This window comes from Lepidochelys kempii, chromosome 25 (assembly GCF_965140285.1).
Source record: "Lepidochelys kempii isolate rLepKem1 chromosome 25, rLepKem1.hap1, whole genome shotgun sequence".
Taxonomy (NCBI): Eukaryota; Metazoa; Chordata; order Testudines; family Cheloniidae; genus Lepidochelys; species Lepidochelys kempii.
In genome coordinates, this window is record NC_136404.1 from 8154262 (window position 1) to 8173431 (window position 19170).

The following is a 19170-nucleotide window of genomic DNA, read 5'->3' on the forward strand; positions in this document are numbered from 1 at the left end:
CACTAGGTACTATGAACTCTGGACTATGTGAGGGTAGGTGATTGGTTAGCTCAGAAGATAAAGCATTTAACAAATACAGTTCCTGATAGCATTAAAGCCAGATAACTTCAATGCAGGATGCAACAGTATTCACAGCACAAAAGTGGATGCAAGGTGTTAAATGGATGAACACTTAACATGCTTTAGCCAGCTATCCCTCCATAACCAAATGACTGACTCCACTGAACAAGATTCCTCAAGTCCCTTTTTTGCACTTATAAATTCTGATAATGCATTTATATTTTTCACTTTGGCCTGACATTTTACTCAATCTATAGGACTCTGGTCTCCTCTTAGTTTAAAAAGAGGAAGCTTAATTCCTCTGAATGAACACCATTTTTCAGAAAATCAGATCCACTGCTTATTAAAGGGCCTTTAAAATTATGTGTAGTGGCACCCCCAAGTGGCAGAATTGGCACTATTCTCAATCATGCTGCAGTGCTATTGGGGACCCAATCAGGCACCTCCTGCTGTTTATTAAACCACCATAGCAGTTCATGGGAGCTTCAGTCCTAGGTCTCCCTCAATTCCCTTGGACATGAACTTAGTTTTTAGTGCCCGCATGGAAACCCGTAAGGCAGCTCCATGAAAGGCTCTTTGTGAAACAATTTTGTCATTTGCCTTCCTCAGGGACGGCCTGCTAGCCCTGGGATAGTCTGAATTCCAAGCAGAGATGCTCACTATTTCTGGAGAGCGTGAAGTAGATAGGCAGTTCAGGGGACCTGCGGGACGAGAGGAAGGACAAGTGGGAACTCAGTTACAATGTGCTCCACCCTAATGCAGAGGTCTAGATACTTGTTCCCAAAAGCACAGAGCCTTTGCTGCCCTGAGGATTGACAGAACACCAGCCAAAGCTGGATGTCGAATCAGACACCTACATACGCTCGCCTCTGAGGAGCTCACACACTTTTTTTTTTTTTTTTTTTTTGAGGTTTATAACCCAGTCGTGCTCCACGACGCAGCAGGGAACAAGTGACTGCAATCCTGGCCATTTCCTCTGCGGACGTGAGAGTCAGCTGGCTCAGGAAGGGATACCAAAAGATTCTTGCCGCTGACAACAGCTAGAACCACCATACAAGGCATAGAAGGCTGCGGTGAGGCCAAAAGACATATGCCCTGTAGTGAAAATGGTTCTCGAGGCCATGAAACCTTAGGAACCTCTGGTTCATCAGAAAGATAGTCATTTGCAGCCAGCCTCATCTTCAGTATGAAGGGGCAGCCTGCAAAAACGCTGGGTCCCAGCATTCAAAGCTCTATCCTGATGGAAGTGAATGACCACATGCTGGGATCTGCAGTGACCTCAGGCTGCACCTGCGAGGGTGGCTGCAGGCGGCATGGGGCGTACAGGCGGTACTTTGGCTAACAAGCCTTGCTGGCCACAATAGCTAGCGGAGCTTACAGTCAGTTGTTTTCTTCTCTTCCACAGTGAAAACGACAGCACGGCCGGCTTTCTCTGGATGTGGCATTGGGTAACCATTTTCCTTCAACTGCTCGTCCGTCAGGAGATACTCCTTCAGTCTTCTGTGCAAAGCAGCTCCTAGGTACCAAAGGAAATGCTGATGTCGCAACACGAAGCAACAGGAATACCAATCATCTTCTACGCAGCCACCGTGCTACTCACCACATCTCACACAGAGAGTCCCACTGTCTCAAACTTGCTTCTACATCTTCTGTTCAGTATTTAAGCAATTCTAAGTCAAGGAAAATAGACTCCAAGGCAACACTGGGCACATACAGGACCTGATTTGTAGAGTTGTTCAGCAACTAATTTTAGGCACCTATGTCTCAAAATTTTGACTCAGAACTGTTAAGGCATTCCAAAATGGAATTCCTCTGAAAGGTCAGACTTCAGAACATCTCAGTGGCTAGAGCAGAGGTGGGCAAACTACGGCCCGCGGGACCGTTCTGCCTGGCCCCAGAGCTCCTGGCTGGGGAGGCTAGCCCCCGGCCCCTCCCATGCTGTTCCCCCTCCCCAGCAGCCTCAGCGCACCGCGTCACCAGCGCAGAAGGGGGCTGCACTGCGGGGCCAGGGGAGAGCAGGAAAGGAGGCTCACCTGCAGGCTCAGGGAGCAGGCGGGCGGTGCAGGTGGCGGGAGCGCAGCGAACGCAGGCGGAGGACTCAGGAGGAGTACCAGTCAGCCGCATAGCCGGCCAGAGAGAAGCGGCGCTTTGAAGGGGAAACCGCCACTTCTCTCTGGCTGCCCCTGCTCCTCTTGAGTCCTCCGCCCATGTTCCCAGGGCCGCATTCTGAAAAGGGCTTTAGAGAGGGGGATTGGATAGGGGGTGGGGTCCTGGGGGGGGGCAGTTAGGAGCAGGGGGTCCCAGGAGGGGGCAGTCAGGGGACAAGGAGTAGAGGGGGTTGGATGGGTCGGGGGTTCTGAGTGGGGCAGTCAGGGGGTGGGAAGTGGGAGGGGGCAGATAGGGTTAGGGTTTGGGGAGGCACAGTCTTCCCTACTCAGCCCTCCATACAGTTTTGGAACCCCAATGTGGCCCTCAAGCCAAAAAGTTTGCCCACCCCTGGGCTAGACTGTACACTTGGGAGCTTGATACATTATTTCAATCTTTAAAATGTTTTCACCATTATATGGTTAAGTGTGCCAAGCAACATGCCTTCTACCACATCCCTTGGGAGACTACCCACAGCCATCTAAGATCTTGCTCTCAGGATTTTTTCCCTTATATTCAGCTTAGGTTTTCTTTTTGTTAATTTCATTCCATTATGCCTAGTTATAATTCCTTGTACCACACTCAGTAACTCCCCTCTAGGCTTTGTGTTCATACTCTTCAAATACTTGAAGACTGGTGGGTTTCCTTTTGATGTTCATAGGATCATAGAAGATTATGGTTGGAAGAGACCTCAGGAGGTCATCTAGTCCAACCCCCTGCTCAGAGCAGGACCAACCATAATTAGTCACCCCAGCCAGGGCTTTGTGAAGCCAGGCCTTAAAAACCTCTAAGGATGGAGATTCTACCACCTTCCTAGGTAACCCATTCCAGTGCTTCACCACCCTCCTAGTGAAATAGTGTTTCCTAATAGCCAACCTAGACCTCCCCCACTGCAACTTGAGACCACTGCTCCTTGTTCTGTCATCTGCCACCACTGAGAACAGCCGAGCTCCAGTCTCTTTGGAACCCCCTTTCAGGTAGTTGAAGGCTGCTATCAAATCTCCCCTCACTCTTCTCTTCTGCAGACTAAATAATCCCAGTTCCCTCAGCCTCTCCTCATAAGTCATGTGCCCCAGCCCCCTGATCATTTTTGTTGCCCTCTGCTGGACTCTCTCCAATTTGTCCACATCCCTTCTGTAGTTGGGGGCCCAAAACTGGACGCAATACTCCAGATGTGGCCTCACCAGTGCCGAACAGAGGGGAATAATCACATCCCTCGACGTGCTGGCAATGCTCCTGCTAATGCAGCCCAGTATGCTGTTATCCTTCTTGGCAACAAGGACACTCTGTTGCTTACCTGAGCTACACAGATCCATTTAAGCTTTCCTCATATGTCAATCCCTCCAGCCCCTTAGTAGTTTTTGTGGCTCTTCTCTGATCTCCCCAACAGCCTGTCTACCGCACATCTCTGTGCACAGCCAATGCGACCCAACAATGTGCTGGTGGCACAATCCTTTGTATACAATTGAATCTTTTAGTACAATGTTGACAAACCATTGGAAAGAGAGTCCCTACAGAACATATGGAGACATATTAACACTGAACACAGACAATCTCCCCTTACGGTGATGGACCCAAAATAACCACACGCAAAGCACACCTTCTGGGGCAGGAAGGCAAAAGCAACCCCCAGTGCTGAAAATGGCAAGTCAGTGATATGGAGCATCCAAAAGGCATCTGCAAATCCAAACACATCAGGCAAGTTTTCTGACCGCCTGTTAATGTTAAAATCAAAGCCCTATGGGCAGGATCAATGAACTCGCCACAAAGGTACGGCCCAGAAGAGGGAGGGCAGCTTGAGTGCACATCAGCCAGAGGTCAACTCCTTTTTCCTCAAGGGCCAGGGTGGATGCCAAACATGCCACTGGAGTGAATGAGCCTGCAGCTCTTATATAGACTTCAGCACCCAGTATAGGTTTTGCACCGTTCAGTGAGTGATAACATGCAAAGCTTTGACCTGACGATGATCACGTTGCCTCATGGATCAGCAAGATGCTGCTCTCCCCTATTCCAGCTCTGTGATACTCACACCTCTGACTTGCAAGATATGGAGCTAGACAAAAAGGGACTTACCTGTCAAGTCCTCCGCCCGCAAGTTCCCTGACTGGTTTAGCGTAAAGCTCGTCTTAGCTGCAAGTTTCCCTCCTAGCACAGCTTCGTGGGACACCACCTTCCTGTTACTGGTCTCTGCCGTGAGAGGGGAGAAGAGAAACAGGAACAATAAAGGATCAAATCCACAGCTGCCACCTTTCGACAGTAGAATCTTCATTCTGGGGGTTTGGGGCACGACACACAGTGGGAAGCTTGGGTACTGACAGGCTGGGTTGCTGGAAAAAGGATGGTTCGATTTACTCTCTTGGAATTTCTCTCTACTTCAGGAGCTAGAATTTGTTTGGTGCTTTCAGGGCTGGCCGGTTGGTTGGAGTATCTGTCACAGGAAACCTGCTGCCTGTACTGTCAGCCTACTGTGGGTTTCCCAGGGGCAGCCAGGATGTCTGTACAATTCTATAGTATAATCCCAGCAGCCGCACGCTCGCCTCTCTATACCACTCAATCCTGTGCGATAGGAGAGCACAATCTTGTTCGCATTCCGGGGACATTGCGGCCACGCTGCAGGCTTTATTTCAGCCATGGGAACCATGGCCTCTTCTGCTGCACAGCAGTCCCATTTGGCGGAAACAAGCAGTGAGTAAAAGTGGGCAATGCGGAGAAGAGAACCCACTACAGCAGCTGTGTAGCTAGGAAAGCAAGGCTGTTTCCTGGAAAAGCTCCCGAGCAGGGAGGAGGGGAAAAATTCATCTCTGCAGCATTTCTGCCAAAGACACCCCGCACCTCCTTTACTGACAAACGGCATCGCCAAGCCCCATCAAGAGGCCCAAGACACATCCCATGCCACAGCTTGCAGCTCCAACACCAAGTTCCTGCTGACCAGGCTTCCACACTGAGGGCTTGTCTACACTTACCCAGGGATCCACGAGCAGTGATCGATAGATCGACCACAGATCACTCTCCTGTCGACTCCCATACTCCACCAGACCGAGAAGAGTAGGGGGAGTTGATGGGAGAGTGTCTCCTGTCAACATTGCATAGTGTGGACCCCGCGGTAAGTAGATCTAAATGACGTCGATCTGAGTTACGCTATTCACGCAACTCAAATTGCGTAGCTTAGATCGAATTTCCCCTGTAGCGTAGACAAGACCTGAACCTTTCACCCATCTTAAAAAAGAACTCGATCGCTTGGGAATATGTGCAACACATTAGATAATGGTTCACAGGTGCTTTTTACTAATCATTAACTGGCAGCTCTCCAAAAGGACAGCCTCCCAAAGTTCAGCCTGGCTGACTAATGGCTGTGAAAGGAATGTATGTGGGGGAGGGGGCTGGGGGGGAGAAGAGAAGTGAAGGGAGGGGGCTGAGATCAGAAATTTTTTTCACAAGAAAAGCACAAATTGATTGTTTAATGTACCCTCTTGAGAGCCAATAATGAAATGTCTTAACCCTCTTCTTTTCTCTCTTGAAGCTTAATGTGTGTTACAGATTTCTGCAGTGATGGACGAGTCTCACACTTTGAAGGCACCATGTGAAAGTTACTCCATTAGCAGGATTTTTCATTTTAAGGAACTTGTGCTAAAAAACCCCATCCTTGCAGAATTAACTCCATTTAGGTATAGACAGCCAGCAAAGCATTGCAGGATTTTCCTCTTGAGGAGGTCTATTAAAGCTTGCAAGGCTATAAAGCTAACTCGAGTTGCTTGCCTTTCAAGCCTAATGTATCTGAGAAATGGCTCTGTCTTTTCAATGTGTTTCACTCCGCTGCCTCTAATCCCATCATGGTTTTGGATTTGAAAATCCACAGTGCAGTACGTACTGTTTACACAAGGCGGGGAATTGGGCACTAGACTTCTTAGCTTCTTTAACGTATTCACTGCCACGTTCAGGTAGATGTTCCGGCTGGTACTGCGTTCATAAGCCACCTTCTCCTCTGACAGAGCCTGCAAATAATGTAGTTTGTTACCACCTGCTCCTTTATCGCATTGGATTTTAGTTGTGTGAGAGCGCGTGATTCTTCTTGAACACAGCGCCCTCTTGTGATAATACAGTGATTGTCCATACAACTGGCACCAACAAAGGGTTTCAGAAGCAATGTGCCAAGATACAAGACAAGAGACACTAGTTCAGAAACGGTCTTGTGGGGTAACAGTGTTAACAGCAGGTCATGGAGTGGATTCATTTGAACTCTAGACATGGACAGCTAGATTCACAGCGCAGCCCTGGACGCTGTCTTAGTAAAAATTGATCACTAGTCCTCCTGCAGCAACATGAAAGCACAGAGGTCTGAAGCAGGCAAAAAGGAAGGTTATCCAGAATGGCTGATAAGAACCCACTCACCCTCAGAACCATCCCTTGGTTGCAATAGGAACATATCCTACTGGGAGTGGGAAAGGAGAGATGTCACAGGAAAAACCCTCACAGAGTTTGTTGTGCACCAGACACGTGTGGCATATGTTATTCTGAATTTACCCAACTGACCTCAGTGGTCAGGGTTTCCGAAAGTAAAGCACATGCTTTTCTCAACTCTGCCTCAGGAAATACTAATGATCCGTTAGCAGGTTACTGTGAGGCTCCTTAAAATCAAGGCACCAAGACTCAATAGCGAGGTAACATGAATTATGAGCTTTACAGATCATGTCTGCACCATATGCATGTCTGTACAGACTGAATCTCCAGAAGGCCTTTACCAGCATACTCTGGGTTCAGAATAAAACTTGGGAAGGATTTTATAGAGTCTAACTCTGGTTGTTTCAAAGTCTCGTTCAGGAACCTGGAAGAGATTTCCCTGGGACCGTGCACGGATCTCCCAGCGGGGAGCAAGGTGAAATTCCACTGGAATTGTAATCTTTGCCATTTTTCTAAGGATCACATGTATTTTTCACCTACTTCACTCCTGAATAAGTAGCATTGGCTGGAGCACAGCTAGAAAACAAAACCCAAAATGATCATGACAAACAGAAAAAAATCCCCCCACTCCAAACTTCATACTTAAAAGCGAATGCCAACACAGACCTTGTCAAACGCTTCCCGTGAGGAAGAGCAGAACTTCAGGCACTCGTCAATGAAGAGATTGAGATACCTTTGGCGAATGTTAGTTGGGACCTTGGCACCAAACTCAGTGGGAATAACGGGCCTCTTTAAGCTAGCGCTCTAAAGAGAAAAAGAAAGGAATGAAAGGCTGTGCAGGGCTTGAAAAAACAAATTGCTTTGGGTATCTCATGTTTCCCAGGTGTTATTAATAGTGCTGTGACTTCCTTTCTGAAAACCTTCTCAAACCCCGGTACAATGTGTGTCATTTGCAGTCGCAAAAATAACATTTGCAACTGCTCAGGTCCCCCATGATATTTTTATTATAAAGAGGAATTGACATTTTTAGGGTGTTTTGTTACAGCCAAGTGGAATCGGGCCTTAAGATTCCACAAGGCAGCCAAGTAGCCTCAGTGACGTTAGACACAAAGCTAGTACGTCTACATAGAAAAGCTTCCCAGACCATTAAAATTGTAGCACTTACATTAAAAGAGTCAAGGTTAGTGTGGTGACAAAGCATCACACTTCGTATCGGAGACATGACTGTATGAAACCAAACATAAAACCAATGGTCTGTGGTGCACATTTCCGATACTCCACCTGCAAAGAAGGGAAAATGGGAGGCTGGCAACACGCTAAGGGGCTGAGGTAAGATAGTTTGGCAACCTAACTGAATTTCCATACTCGCAATTTGGGGTTCTCGTAAGTTTAATTACGCTACTGAATTTCTTGACTTCGTAAACTTTTGTGTGTGCCAACTACAAAGTGCTTGTAAGGACTTTTACCCTGAAGTAACCGATATGCACTTTCTCTGCCCTAATGATTTTTGTCTTGGAATGCGGACTACAAATACTCTTTGCATTTGACTAGGATACAACCAACCACTGCCGTTTTCCTAAGAAGGTCTGTCTGCACTGCGGTCAGAGGTGTGACTGAAGCACCGGCAGACAGACCCAAGCCAGTTGTGAGCTAGTTATCTTGAACAACAACAACAACAGAGAAGCCAAAGCAGCATGAGTAGAGACACAGCCTAGCTGCCTGGGTACAACCCCGCCCAGGATCCTGCAAGCAGCTAGTCTGTGCAACCATTGCTTCCCTGCTATTGTTGTTCGAGCTAGCTAGATCAAAGCTAGCTTGGGTATGCCTACATGTGCTGCAATCACACCTAATGACTGCTGTGTAGACATATTCTAAATGCCAGCTTATATCACAAGGGATATGCTTTTAGTTTCTTCCTACAAACGGTATGCCCACATCATAAAGCCACCCAACAGAAACCCAGGAACATAATAGCCCACATGTGGCAAGTTAAGACCAAGGTGCACCAGGAGAGACTGGGGGGGTGAAAGGAACCTGCAGCAACAATTGCTCCAATGAGGATGAAAGTTTGTTTTATATAGTGCCATTGGCCCTGTCTTGACAGGCAGAAAGGGTGCTTCTGTCAGTCATGTTTGTTCAATGAAGTTAACTTAACACCACTGAAAATCACTCATATTGCTAGTTAAGTGACAGCCTTATCTACGTAGGAAAGTTTTTCCAACATAACCTAAGGTGTAACTTACAACGGATGTAGTTATACAGGTATAACTTCCTGTGTGGACACTCTTTCAACATGCCTTTTCCCAATTTAGTTTGTGTCACTTGGGAAGAGTCTGAGGGTATGTCTACACAGCGCTGTGACATGGGCAGTGGAATTACGCTTTATCGCCAGGAGAGAGCTCTCCCAGCGATAAAAAAATAACCACCCTGAACGAGGAGCTCTCAGCGATAAAGCGCTGTCTATACCGGCACTTTTCAGCACTAAAACTTTAGTTGCTCAGGGGTGTGTTTTTTCACACCCCTGAATGTCTAAAATGTTAGCGCTGAAAGTGGCAGTGTAGACACAGCCTGAGCTAAACTGAAAAAAGCCACTTTTATTCTGGAAAAAGAGTGTCCACAACGAGGGCTATACTGGTATAACTAGACCAGTTTAAACCCACACCTTATGTAAAACTAAAAAAAAAAAAAAACAAACAAAAAAAACACCAAAGCATTTCTATGTAGACCTCACTCCAGTGAGTTAACGAGATGGAAATGCACCCTTTTTGCCCAACAACAGAGTGGCACTTTTCAAACACACAGGATGACAAGGTCCGTGCCCCAAACAGGTACAAATCTACACAGACAATAAAAACAGGGTACAGCCACAAGATCAGAATTGGTATAAGGTTACAGTATATTTAAACATTAGAATTCAGTTGCATATACATCCAGGTGGCTTTCAAAGGGTTATTTTTAGGACAGAAACCACTTCTGCCCTCAATGTCACTCTGAGTCGAATGATCAGAGAAGCATTTGATCAAGGACTTGTATGTTTATATGTTGCAGCCCCACTAAATGTTACAGTTATGTAATCCTAGGTAGGGCCAACACAATAAGAGTGGGAAACTCAGTTAGAACATGGCAGCAGCTAGCTGAATCTCACTGCTCCCAGAGCCTGCTGCAGCACACAGTTACATATAATCAAACCAGTGTGGAATGAAGGGAAAAAACATACGATGGAGATGGGTTTGATATGCCAAGAGTTTGTTTTACCTGTAGACTGGGAGCATGTGCTATTCTCTTCTGTAAAGCAGTAGTAGTGGTCTTAGATGTCATGCCAGTTAGCGTACGGGCCTTCAGGGTAAGAGCAGGTGCCTCAGAGCCATTGGGGGCTGTAACGCTGCTGACTGGAATGGTTTTCTTAATGCCCACAGTGACTACAAGGTACAGAAAATACGATTTTAGACTGAAATTCCATCCACATTTTCATTTGTCAGACTGGATACACAGAGCTCAAGGACTGCACTGCACATTGGGATTCAGGAATGGTAGCAAGCTTAATTCCTTGTGCTTATCTGCCATGTCAATGGAGAAACAACTCAGTGGGTCTGTTAAATTAGGTGATGTGTCCAACCCGTGTAGTGATGACAGTAGAAGTTTCTGCTGCAATGTGCTACACAGTTAGTCTTTGACTTGAGTGTCAGAATTACAGACGTCTTGGTTCCAATGCAAAGAGCACTGGCAGAAGTTAAATCCTGCCACGCTCCTACTCACTGTGATCCATGTAAATGCTCTTGGATTTTTCTTCTTCCACACAACCTGATGTGATAAAATAGTTACTTTTATTGAATGCATGAATGTGATGTCCTCAAATGGTGTGGGAAGAGCAGTTAAGAATATCACAGTGAATATGCCCTAACAGCATCAGAAGGTGTTCTGAAGAGTCTCAGGTGGACTCATTCATCACCTGATCAGAAGAGTTCTTGGTTGCTATTGGAAGTACCTGTCCCCCTCCTGAAATAATGGCTTCTATGATTCAGCAAGAGGGAAGGGCTCAGAGAGGCTAAGCTAAGGACTCAGTCACTACCATGGACACTCAGATACCAGAAAAGTCATTACAAAAAGATCTCAGTGATGCCACAAATGTAGGAGAGGAAGGAGACAGAATACCCTGACATCTGCAACATGAAAGCAAGGTAGCAGAAACCACCTCAGGATGAGTCAATATTATGATAACAGAAAAGCAAAAGGGTGAACACACTGGGGGTGAAATCCCTGCCCCCACTGAAATCAATGGCAAAACCCCCATTTACTTCAGTGGGGCCCGAAATTCACCTTCTGTAGTCTCTTAAATACAGTTAGCAACATTCAGTTGAATATATTTCATCTGATGTCTCACTTGCGCAGTGACTTGAGTCTTGAAAAAAATATATGCCAACATCCCTCTTAACCCAAAGTTTATTCATATCCTTAGTGGACTAAGAAAATTGTCTTGTAGATCCTCTTCCGCAAAAACAGCCTTTCTAAAACACATCTGCAAGAAGAGCGTCTTGCCACTAATATATTGGGGCAATTCTTCCCCCTTTAAAATTCTGTTAGAGGATGTTGCTTTCACACTGCACATGGAGAAGTGGCTGGCTCTCTTTTCACACATGGCAGGGCAGATTTTGTAAGCAGAAGGAAATACAGATGTCAGAGTTTCTGTTTCCAAGAAACAACCCAATAATTTTTAAAACATCTTTTCTCATCCAAAAAATCCTAAATAGAGGATTCTAGATTATAATCTCCAGACCTTCTTTGCCGTCAGCATGGGCTAAGGGTATCTGTAGTGCTGACAATACCCAGGATAGGAACGTAATGCTTATAGTGCTGTGAAAGCTTTTACCCAGAAAAAAAGTCAACCCAGATTTTTCTACTTTTTGAACTTGTGTCATTCTGAAGTATTTATATGAACACGGAATAGACAAAGTCATTTGTGACTGGAGAGAGAAAAGAGTATCTAGCGGGAGGATTCAACCGTCACAATGTTGAAGAGAAGGTAGTAGGTGGAGTTATGAGTTGTTTGAAAGCTTGGTTTGCTAACTAGCTTTAGAAAGAGTCACAGTGACAGATGCCCTGTCTAGAGGAACTCTATACACCAGCATGCAATTAAAACTAGTATGTTGACATTTCCAACGAGCATGAAAACTTAACACCACATAAACACACATTTTATGCAGACGAGGGACCAAAAGAAAGGCACTACATTTTAAAAAGTAGACATTTCAGGGGGACTTGGGAGACTACATACCACTGTCAGAGCCTCAGTGAAAATCTGACTTGAAGAAATTAAAAAAAATGGAACTACATAGAAATAAAATCAAAAAGCCATTCAGAGAAGTTACAGAACCTTTTCATTATTTTGCCAACGTTACTGATCTCAAATACAAAGGTTAGAGGTTGAACCACTGAAGCACTTAGAGGAGAGGAAAGTGATCAGGAACAGTCAGCATGGATTCACCAAAGATTAGTCAGGCCTGACTTGCCCAATTGCCTTCTATGACGAGATAACTGGCTCTGTGGATGAGGGGAAAGCAGTGGACGTGTTGTTCCTTGACTTTAGCAAAGCTTTTGACACGGTCTCCCACAGTATTCTTGCCAGCAAGTTAAAGAAGTATGGGCTGGATTAATGGACTATAAGGTGAATAGAAAGTTGTCTAGATTGTCAGGCTTAACAGGTAGTGATCAATGGCTCCATGTCTCGTTGGCAGCCAGGATCAAGTGGAGCGACCCAAGGGTCGGTCCTCGGGCCGGTTTTGTTCAATATCTTCATTAATGATCTGGAGGATGGTGTGGATTGCACCCTCAGAAAGTTTGCAGATGACACCAAACTGGTAGGAGAGGTAGATACACTGGTGGGTAGGGATAGGATACCAGAGGGCCCTAGACATACAAGAGGATTGGGCCAAAAGAAATCTGATGAGGTTCAACAAAGACGAGTGCAGAGTCCTGCACTTAGGATGGAAGAATCCCATGCACCGCTACAGACTAGGGACCAAATGGCTAGGCAGCAGTTCTGCAGAAAAGGACCTAGGGGTTACAGTGGACGAGAAGCTGGATATGAGTCAGCAGTGTGCCCTTGTTGCCAAGAAGGCCAATGGCATTTTGGGATGTATACGTAGGGGCATTGCCAGCAGATCAAGGAACGTGATCGTTCCCCTCTATTCGACATTGGAGAGGCCTCATCTGGAGTACTGTGTCCAGTTTTGGGCCCCACACTACAAGAAGGTTGTGGAAAAATTGGAAAATGTCCAGTGGAGGACAAAAAAATGATTAGGGGATTGGAACACAAGACTTATGAGGAGAGACTGAGGGAACTGGGATTGTTTAGTCTGCAGAAGAGAAGAATGGGGGGGGGGGTTGATAGCTGCTTTCAGCTACCTGAAAGGGGGTTCCAAAGAGGATGGATCTAGACTGTTCTCAGTGATAGCCAATGACAGAACGAGGAGTAATGGTCTCAAGTTGCAGTGGGGGAAGTTTAGGTTGGATATTATGAAAAACTTTTTCACCAGGAGGGTGGTGAAACACTGGAATGCGTTACCTAGGGAGGTGGTGGAATCTCCTTCCTTAGAAGTTTTTAAGGTCAGGCATGACAAAGCCTTGGCTGGGATGATTTAGTTGGGGATTGGTCCTGCTTTGAGCAGGGGGTTGGACTAGATGACCTCCTGAGGTCCCTTCCAACCCCGATACTCTACGATTCTATGAAACCCTGAACAGGAGAAGTGGCCAAATCATGGCTGGTGGAACATAAGTTCATTCTTTCTCTTCCAGCATTTAAAACTGAAGATCCAGATGTCTACCCTGTACCTATGTTTGTGAAGGCAGTAGTGCCTCAGGTCATTGTATTAAAATGATGGAAAACTGAGGAAGTAAAGTCACAGAAGACAGGACCAGCTGCATTCAGAATTTTGTCAATTTTAGAAGACCTGAACCCCTATCCAGCCAGCTTAGCATGAGTCCAGCATGCTTTTAGAATACTCAAATTCTCCTGAACTTTGTAATATGTTAGATATTGAAAAAGCAAATAAATTGGTAAAAATGTATCTATATCTAAGGGCAGATACAAAAGTGCGTTATGTCTAACTTGTCAAGGGAGAGGAAATTTGACGGCATTCTTGTTTTGCTAAGACAATGGCAATAAATACACTTATGACATGGATTATGCAGCATACATTTTGTGTTTCATTTCATAAAACTTGTGTGCGCTTCCTAGAGTTTCTTACTTTTCAGAAAACAAACAATGAACATAAGAACGGCCACAGTGGGTCAGACCAAAGGTCCATCTAGCCCAGTATCCTGTCTTCCCACAGTGGCCAATGTCAGGTGCCCCAGAGGGAATGAACAGAACAGGTAATCATCAAGTGATCTATCTCCTGTCGCTCATTCCCAGCTTCTGGCAAACAGAGGCTAGTGAACCATCCCTGCCCATCCTGGTGAACAGCCATTGATGGACCTAGCCTCCACGAACTTCTTTTTTGAACCATGTTATATGGGATTTTTCAGTTTGGAGGAGAAGGGAAAGAAAGGGAAAAAAATCACAACAACCCTGACTTCTGGCCCAGCACACAAAGATTTGAACTTGGCTAATGCTACCTCAAATGGAGGAATGTTTGTTTTCCCGTATTCTCGCTGCAAAACACCTCGAGCTTTTATTATCTTTAAAACATTCTTAAGGAGACAATGTCATTTTAACGGGAGAAAGTGAAAGGACAGCGGTTAATGGAGCCAGCGGTGACTTACTCTGCTTTGCTGCTGTGGAAAGCGCAACATTTGGCACGTGAGCAATCCTTTTCTTTTCTCCTGGCAAGGCAAGAGAGGCCCTTTGGACGGCCACAGCCAGCTGGGCTGCCTGCTGCTGTGCCAGCTGAATCCTCCGGTAACAGACCTCCTGGGCAGTCGGTGGGCGGTACGGCCGGATTACTGGTTTGTTCGGGACATCTGCCTGCACAGATATAAAGGATTCTATAATCAACCTGTTTGCTCGCTGAAGTCCAGACCCCTGGCCTTCATTCAGAGTAGAAAAGGGCAGAGGCTCTTTTACAACTCCAGGTCCCTCGATTTAGGCTATGGCTACTCTATGGAGCTTACACCAGTGCAGCTGCATTGCTGTAGGGCTGCTAGTGCAGACACTCTAAGCCAACAGGACAGAGCTCTTCTGTCGACTTAATTATTCCAGCTCCCACGAACGGCAGTGGCTATGTCAGCAGGAGAGATTCTCCCACCGACACAGTGCTGTCCACACCAGCGCTTAGATCGTTGTAACTTACGTTGCTCAGAGGGGTGGCTTATTTACACCTCTGAGCAACATAAATTATACCGACCTAAGCTGTAGCGTGTACATAGGCTTATTTTGTTTATAAAGATTTCCATGTGTCAGCTGATGGAAGGGGAGGCCATGCTAGTCTTCCAGAATAGTTATCATTACAGGCAGCTCCCTTCAGTTTTAGTTTGTTTAAAAACCCAATTCACTTGTGTTTACAGCATCGGAACGGAACAACTAGAATTCAGCAGTCTGTTCACACATAGGAACAGAACCCTTCTGTCAAGGGTCCTTCCCCACTCTGAACTCTAGGGTACAGATGTGGGGACCTGCATGAAAACCTCCTAAGCTTACTTTCACCAGCTTAGGTTAAAACTTCCCCAAGGTACAAATTAATTTTATCCTTTGACCCTGGATCTCCACTGCCACCACCAAACTTTAACTGGGTTTACTGGGAAACGTAGTTTGGACACGCCTTTTCCCCCAAAATAATCCCAACCCTTGCACCCCACTTCCTGGGAAAGGTTTGGTAAAAATCCTCACCAATTTGTATAGGTGACCACAGACCCAAACCCTTGGATCCGAGAACAATGAAAAAGCATTCAGTTTTCTTACAAGAAGACTTTTAATAGAAGTAAAGGAATCACCTCTGTAAAATCAGGATGGTAGATACCTTACAGGGTAATTAGATTCAAAACATAGAGAATCCCTCTAGGCAAAACCTTAAGTTACAAAAAAGACACACACAGACAGGAATGGTCATTCTATTCAGCACAGTTCCTTTCTCAGCCATTTAAAGAAATCATAATCTAACACATACCTAGCTAGATTACTTACTAAAAGTTCTAAGACTCCATTCCTGTTCTATCCCCGGCAAAAGCAGCATACAGACAGACACAGACCCTTTGTTTCTCTTCCTCCTCCCAGCTTTTGAAAGTATCTTGTCTCCTCATTGGTCATTTTGGTCAGGTGCCAGCGAGGTTACCTTTAGCTTCTTAACCCTTTACAGGTGAGAGGATTTTTCCTCTGGCCAGGAGGGATTTTAAAGGGGTTTACCCTTCCCTTTATATTTATGACACCTTCTGAGAAACAATACTCATGTCCAACAAAGCTGTGTATGCATTTTCTTTGATGCGGGAATTCAGTACGCAGGAAAGGTGCCAGAATGGACAGCAGTGAAGACTGAAACCTTCTAGCAAGAGAACAAATACCAAAGAGGGAGCAGCAGTGCAAACTTCCCCACATTTCCTAGTCGATGTACCTCACACCTGACTCTTGGTGTCCACATCTAGTGTCTTTCAGAGGGAAGGGCAGTCTCTACAACCCATTAAGTATCTGTCCTTTTTGCTGAGACTGCAAACTAGGGAGCAAATTAGTGTCTACTGGAAACTGGTGTCAGAGTAAACAGAGAATAGAGGGGAACTTTAGATTACTACAGAACTGGATGTGAATGGCTTTCTACCTGCTCACCAGTCCCTTCACTCAAAACCTCAACTAAGAGACACCACCTTTTTCTTCTGTTTCTACCGAAGTTCTTGAGATGTAAGCAGCAAGGAACACAACGCATACCATACCATTTGGACGCATGCAGCAATATCGTGAATCTAACTCTACATGCATACACACAGTAAATGTTTTCTGACAAAAAGAAAAGGAGTACTTGTGGCACCTTAGAGACTAACCAATTTATTAGAGCGTAAGCTTTCGTGAGCTACAGCTCACTTCATCAGATGCATATCGTGGAAACTGCAGCAGACTTTATATATACACAGAGAATATGAACCAATACCTCCTCCCACCCCACTGTCCTGCTGGTAATAGCTTATCTAAAGTGATCATCAGGTGGGCCATTTCCAGCACAAATCCAGGTTTTCTCACCCTCCACCCCCCCACACACAAATTCACTCTCCTGCTGGTGATAGCCCATCCAAAGTGACAACTCTTTACACAATGTGCATGACAATCAAGTTGGGCTATTTCCTGCACAAATCCAGGTTTTCTCACATCCCCCCCTTTTTGCGAATACAGACTAACACGGCTGTTACTCTGAAACCTGTTTTCTGACAGTAACGGAAGAAGTGAAGGATCCCATGGCATGACATGAAAGCAAGAGGCATAATACCACCTCCGAGGCAACATTCTCTTCATAGATCAGGTTCCGATGTCTAAGTCTGGGTGCAAGCCGTTGCTGAGCACACCAAGACTGCCGTTTGTCTGGACAGTGACTGCACTACGGCTTCCTCACGGTTTTGAAAAGTGCTTTGGGGTCAGAAACTGCATTAAGAAAATTTATCTAAAGACACATAAATGCCTAACGTGTACATATTTACAATGAATATTTGAGTTAATGAATTCCAACTCATTTACTTCAATCTCTTATCTCCTTAGTTTATAAAAAAGAGCCTTATCAAACAAACGAACTGGCTGAAGATATGTAATTACCTAAAATGCATTGCACTGACCTTAAGACTTAAAGGTTAAAAACACCCTTTTCCAGACTGTGTGGAAAGGAAGAACAATTCATTTTTGAACTCCTGGTTAGATCAATGCTTAAACCTTCATTCTTCTCCTGCTGCAATATAAAACTGAATAATCTGTCTTCAGCAGCTGGAGGGAAAAACTATGGCAAACAAATGAAAAAACCTGAATGAAAGAAAATGATGATGGCCTATTTTCTTGTTTTCTGAAGATACTTTAAATTCAGATGCGTAGAAAAAAGTTGAAAAACGAGATACTCAGCTGGTTAAAATGGAGCAAATACAAACAAGGAAAACAACCCCTCAGATTTGCAGTGCTTCAAACTCAGGCAAATATGCTATGTTAACCTTTTTGCTTTCGCAAGACAAACTTAATAAGCTTTCTTAAATACCCAGGGTAACCTGTGTACAGTTAACTTGATCTAATGAAGCTACATTTATACTGATGGAACATGAAAATCCTAGACTGTGTCAGTGCATCACAACATGCAGAAAGCAATTCCAGTTACAGGGCTGGTACCTGTTTTTGCTGAAGGCCAATGGGAGTTTTGCCATTAACTTTACTGGAAGTCAAACTGTATTTCAGAGTGAAGTTATTCAGTGGGGAAAAGAAAGACCTTCCATGTAACTGGGTTCCACTGCAAATATATCACAGTCAACTTCCCTATGTTTTGGTTGTTTCACCTACAGCCTGTGTGGTTTCCTAGTACATTGTGGTCATATGATGGGAAAGAAATCTCATTAACACTTTCTCCAAATTGTATTCTCATTAATGAGGTTTACACTTACGTTTCCTTGCTTGGCAAGGTGAGAGATCCTCCTCTTTTGGCCAGGAAATAGAGTGGTTAAAGCATCATCCATCTTTTCTTCACTTGCCTCTTCTTTCAGTGGCTACAAAACAAAAGAGCAAACTTCCAAAATTGAATCGACTCAAGTGTCTGCTTCATGGGGATGTTTGGAACGCCTCCCTCTGAGATAATGGAATCGTAAAGGGAAATTACTTCCAGACAGCAGGTGAGTACAAACTACTACCAGCTGCTAAACTACTGAAAGAGAACCAGCTTTCAAAATAAGAGGCAACAGTGAAGCAAATGAATAACGGTATTACTGTTCCCACCCATGCAGCCCATTCACGGACCTTACAATAGGATGCCTTGGTTTAATCTATTACCAACACTACTCTCTTGGCCATCCTTACAGACTGAATGCTTCAGCAGTGCTGTTTACCTGCCAACCACTTACATACCTCCATGTGTTAGCAACGTTTTTAAAACCAAAGAATTTAATTAAACTCTAGATGAGTTAATTTCTTGGTCCCACATAATTATCTCTCACAGAGCAGGCCTTGAAAAGCTGCAGATCACTGAGCCTCCAGTGTCACTATTCTGCATTTAAGAAACAATGCACCCCTGCAGCTATATACAAGACTAATCCATCGAGGGACTGTGGTGCCAAACGCAGAGATGCTTTGTTCACAAGGCAGAAACCCCAGAATAGAACAACAGCTTTGCAGTAGAGAAGATGCTTATTAAAGCTCCTGTTTCCAGACACTTGATTTGCCAGATAAAAAGCCACTTTGGGGCTGACACCTCAGGCTTGTTCCTAGCAAACAAACAAACCTGTTTAGAAATGTTGACAAAATTCTATTTAGCTATTTGAGTTATACGGGCATGTACAGTAAGTGTTGCACATATTAACTTTTTTAGAGCCATATCCATGCTCTGATCATTCTTATTTTTAATGCTCCAAAAGAGCCACTAGCAGAATTCTCAATGGAGCGAAATTTGACATTCGCAAAGAAATTGAGTT

General features: G+C 44.9%; 1 protein-coding gene across 5 annotated transcripts in view; it reads right to left on the reverse strand.

The window, feature by feature from the left end:
• Window positions 1-19170, reverse strand: part of REXO1 (RNA exonuclease 1 homolog) — a 78792-nt gene that overhangs the window by 24482 nt on the left and 35140 nt on the right. For 3 of the 5 annotated variants that reach the window (XM_073324143.2, XM_073324145.2, XM_073324146.2), the window contains exons 3-10: window positions 18151-18252; window positions 14365-14566; window positions 9859-10022; window positions 7270-7407; window positions 7144-7179; window positions 6074-6197; window positions 4279-4392; window positions 1439-1576 (exon numbers count right to left, since the gene is read on the reverse strand). In XM_073324143.2, coding sequence (XP_073180244.1) covers window positions 1439-1576; window positions 4279-4392; window positions 6074-6197; window positions 7144-7179; window positions 7270-7407; window positions 9859-10022; window positions 14365-14566; window positions 18151-18252 — 1018 coding nt within the window. Of the gene's footprint in view, window positions 1-720; window positions 762-1438; window positions 1577-4278; window positions 4393-6073; window positions 6198-7143; window positions 7180-7269; window positions 7408-9858; window positions 10023-14364; window positions 14567-18150; window positions 18253-19170 lie in introns of all 5 variants that reach the window. The other 2 variants (XR_012156185.1, XM_073324144.2) reach the window with 2 other exon arrangements.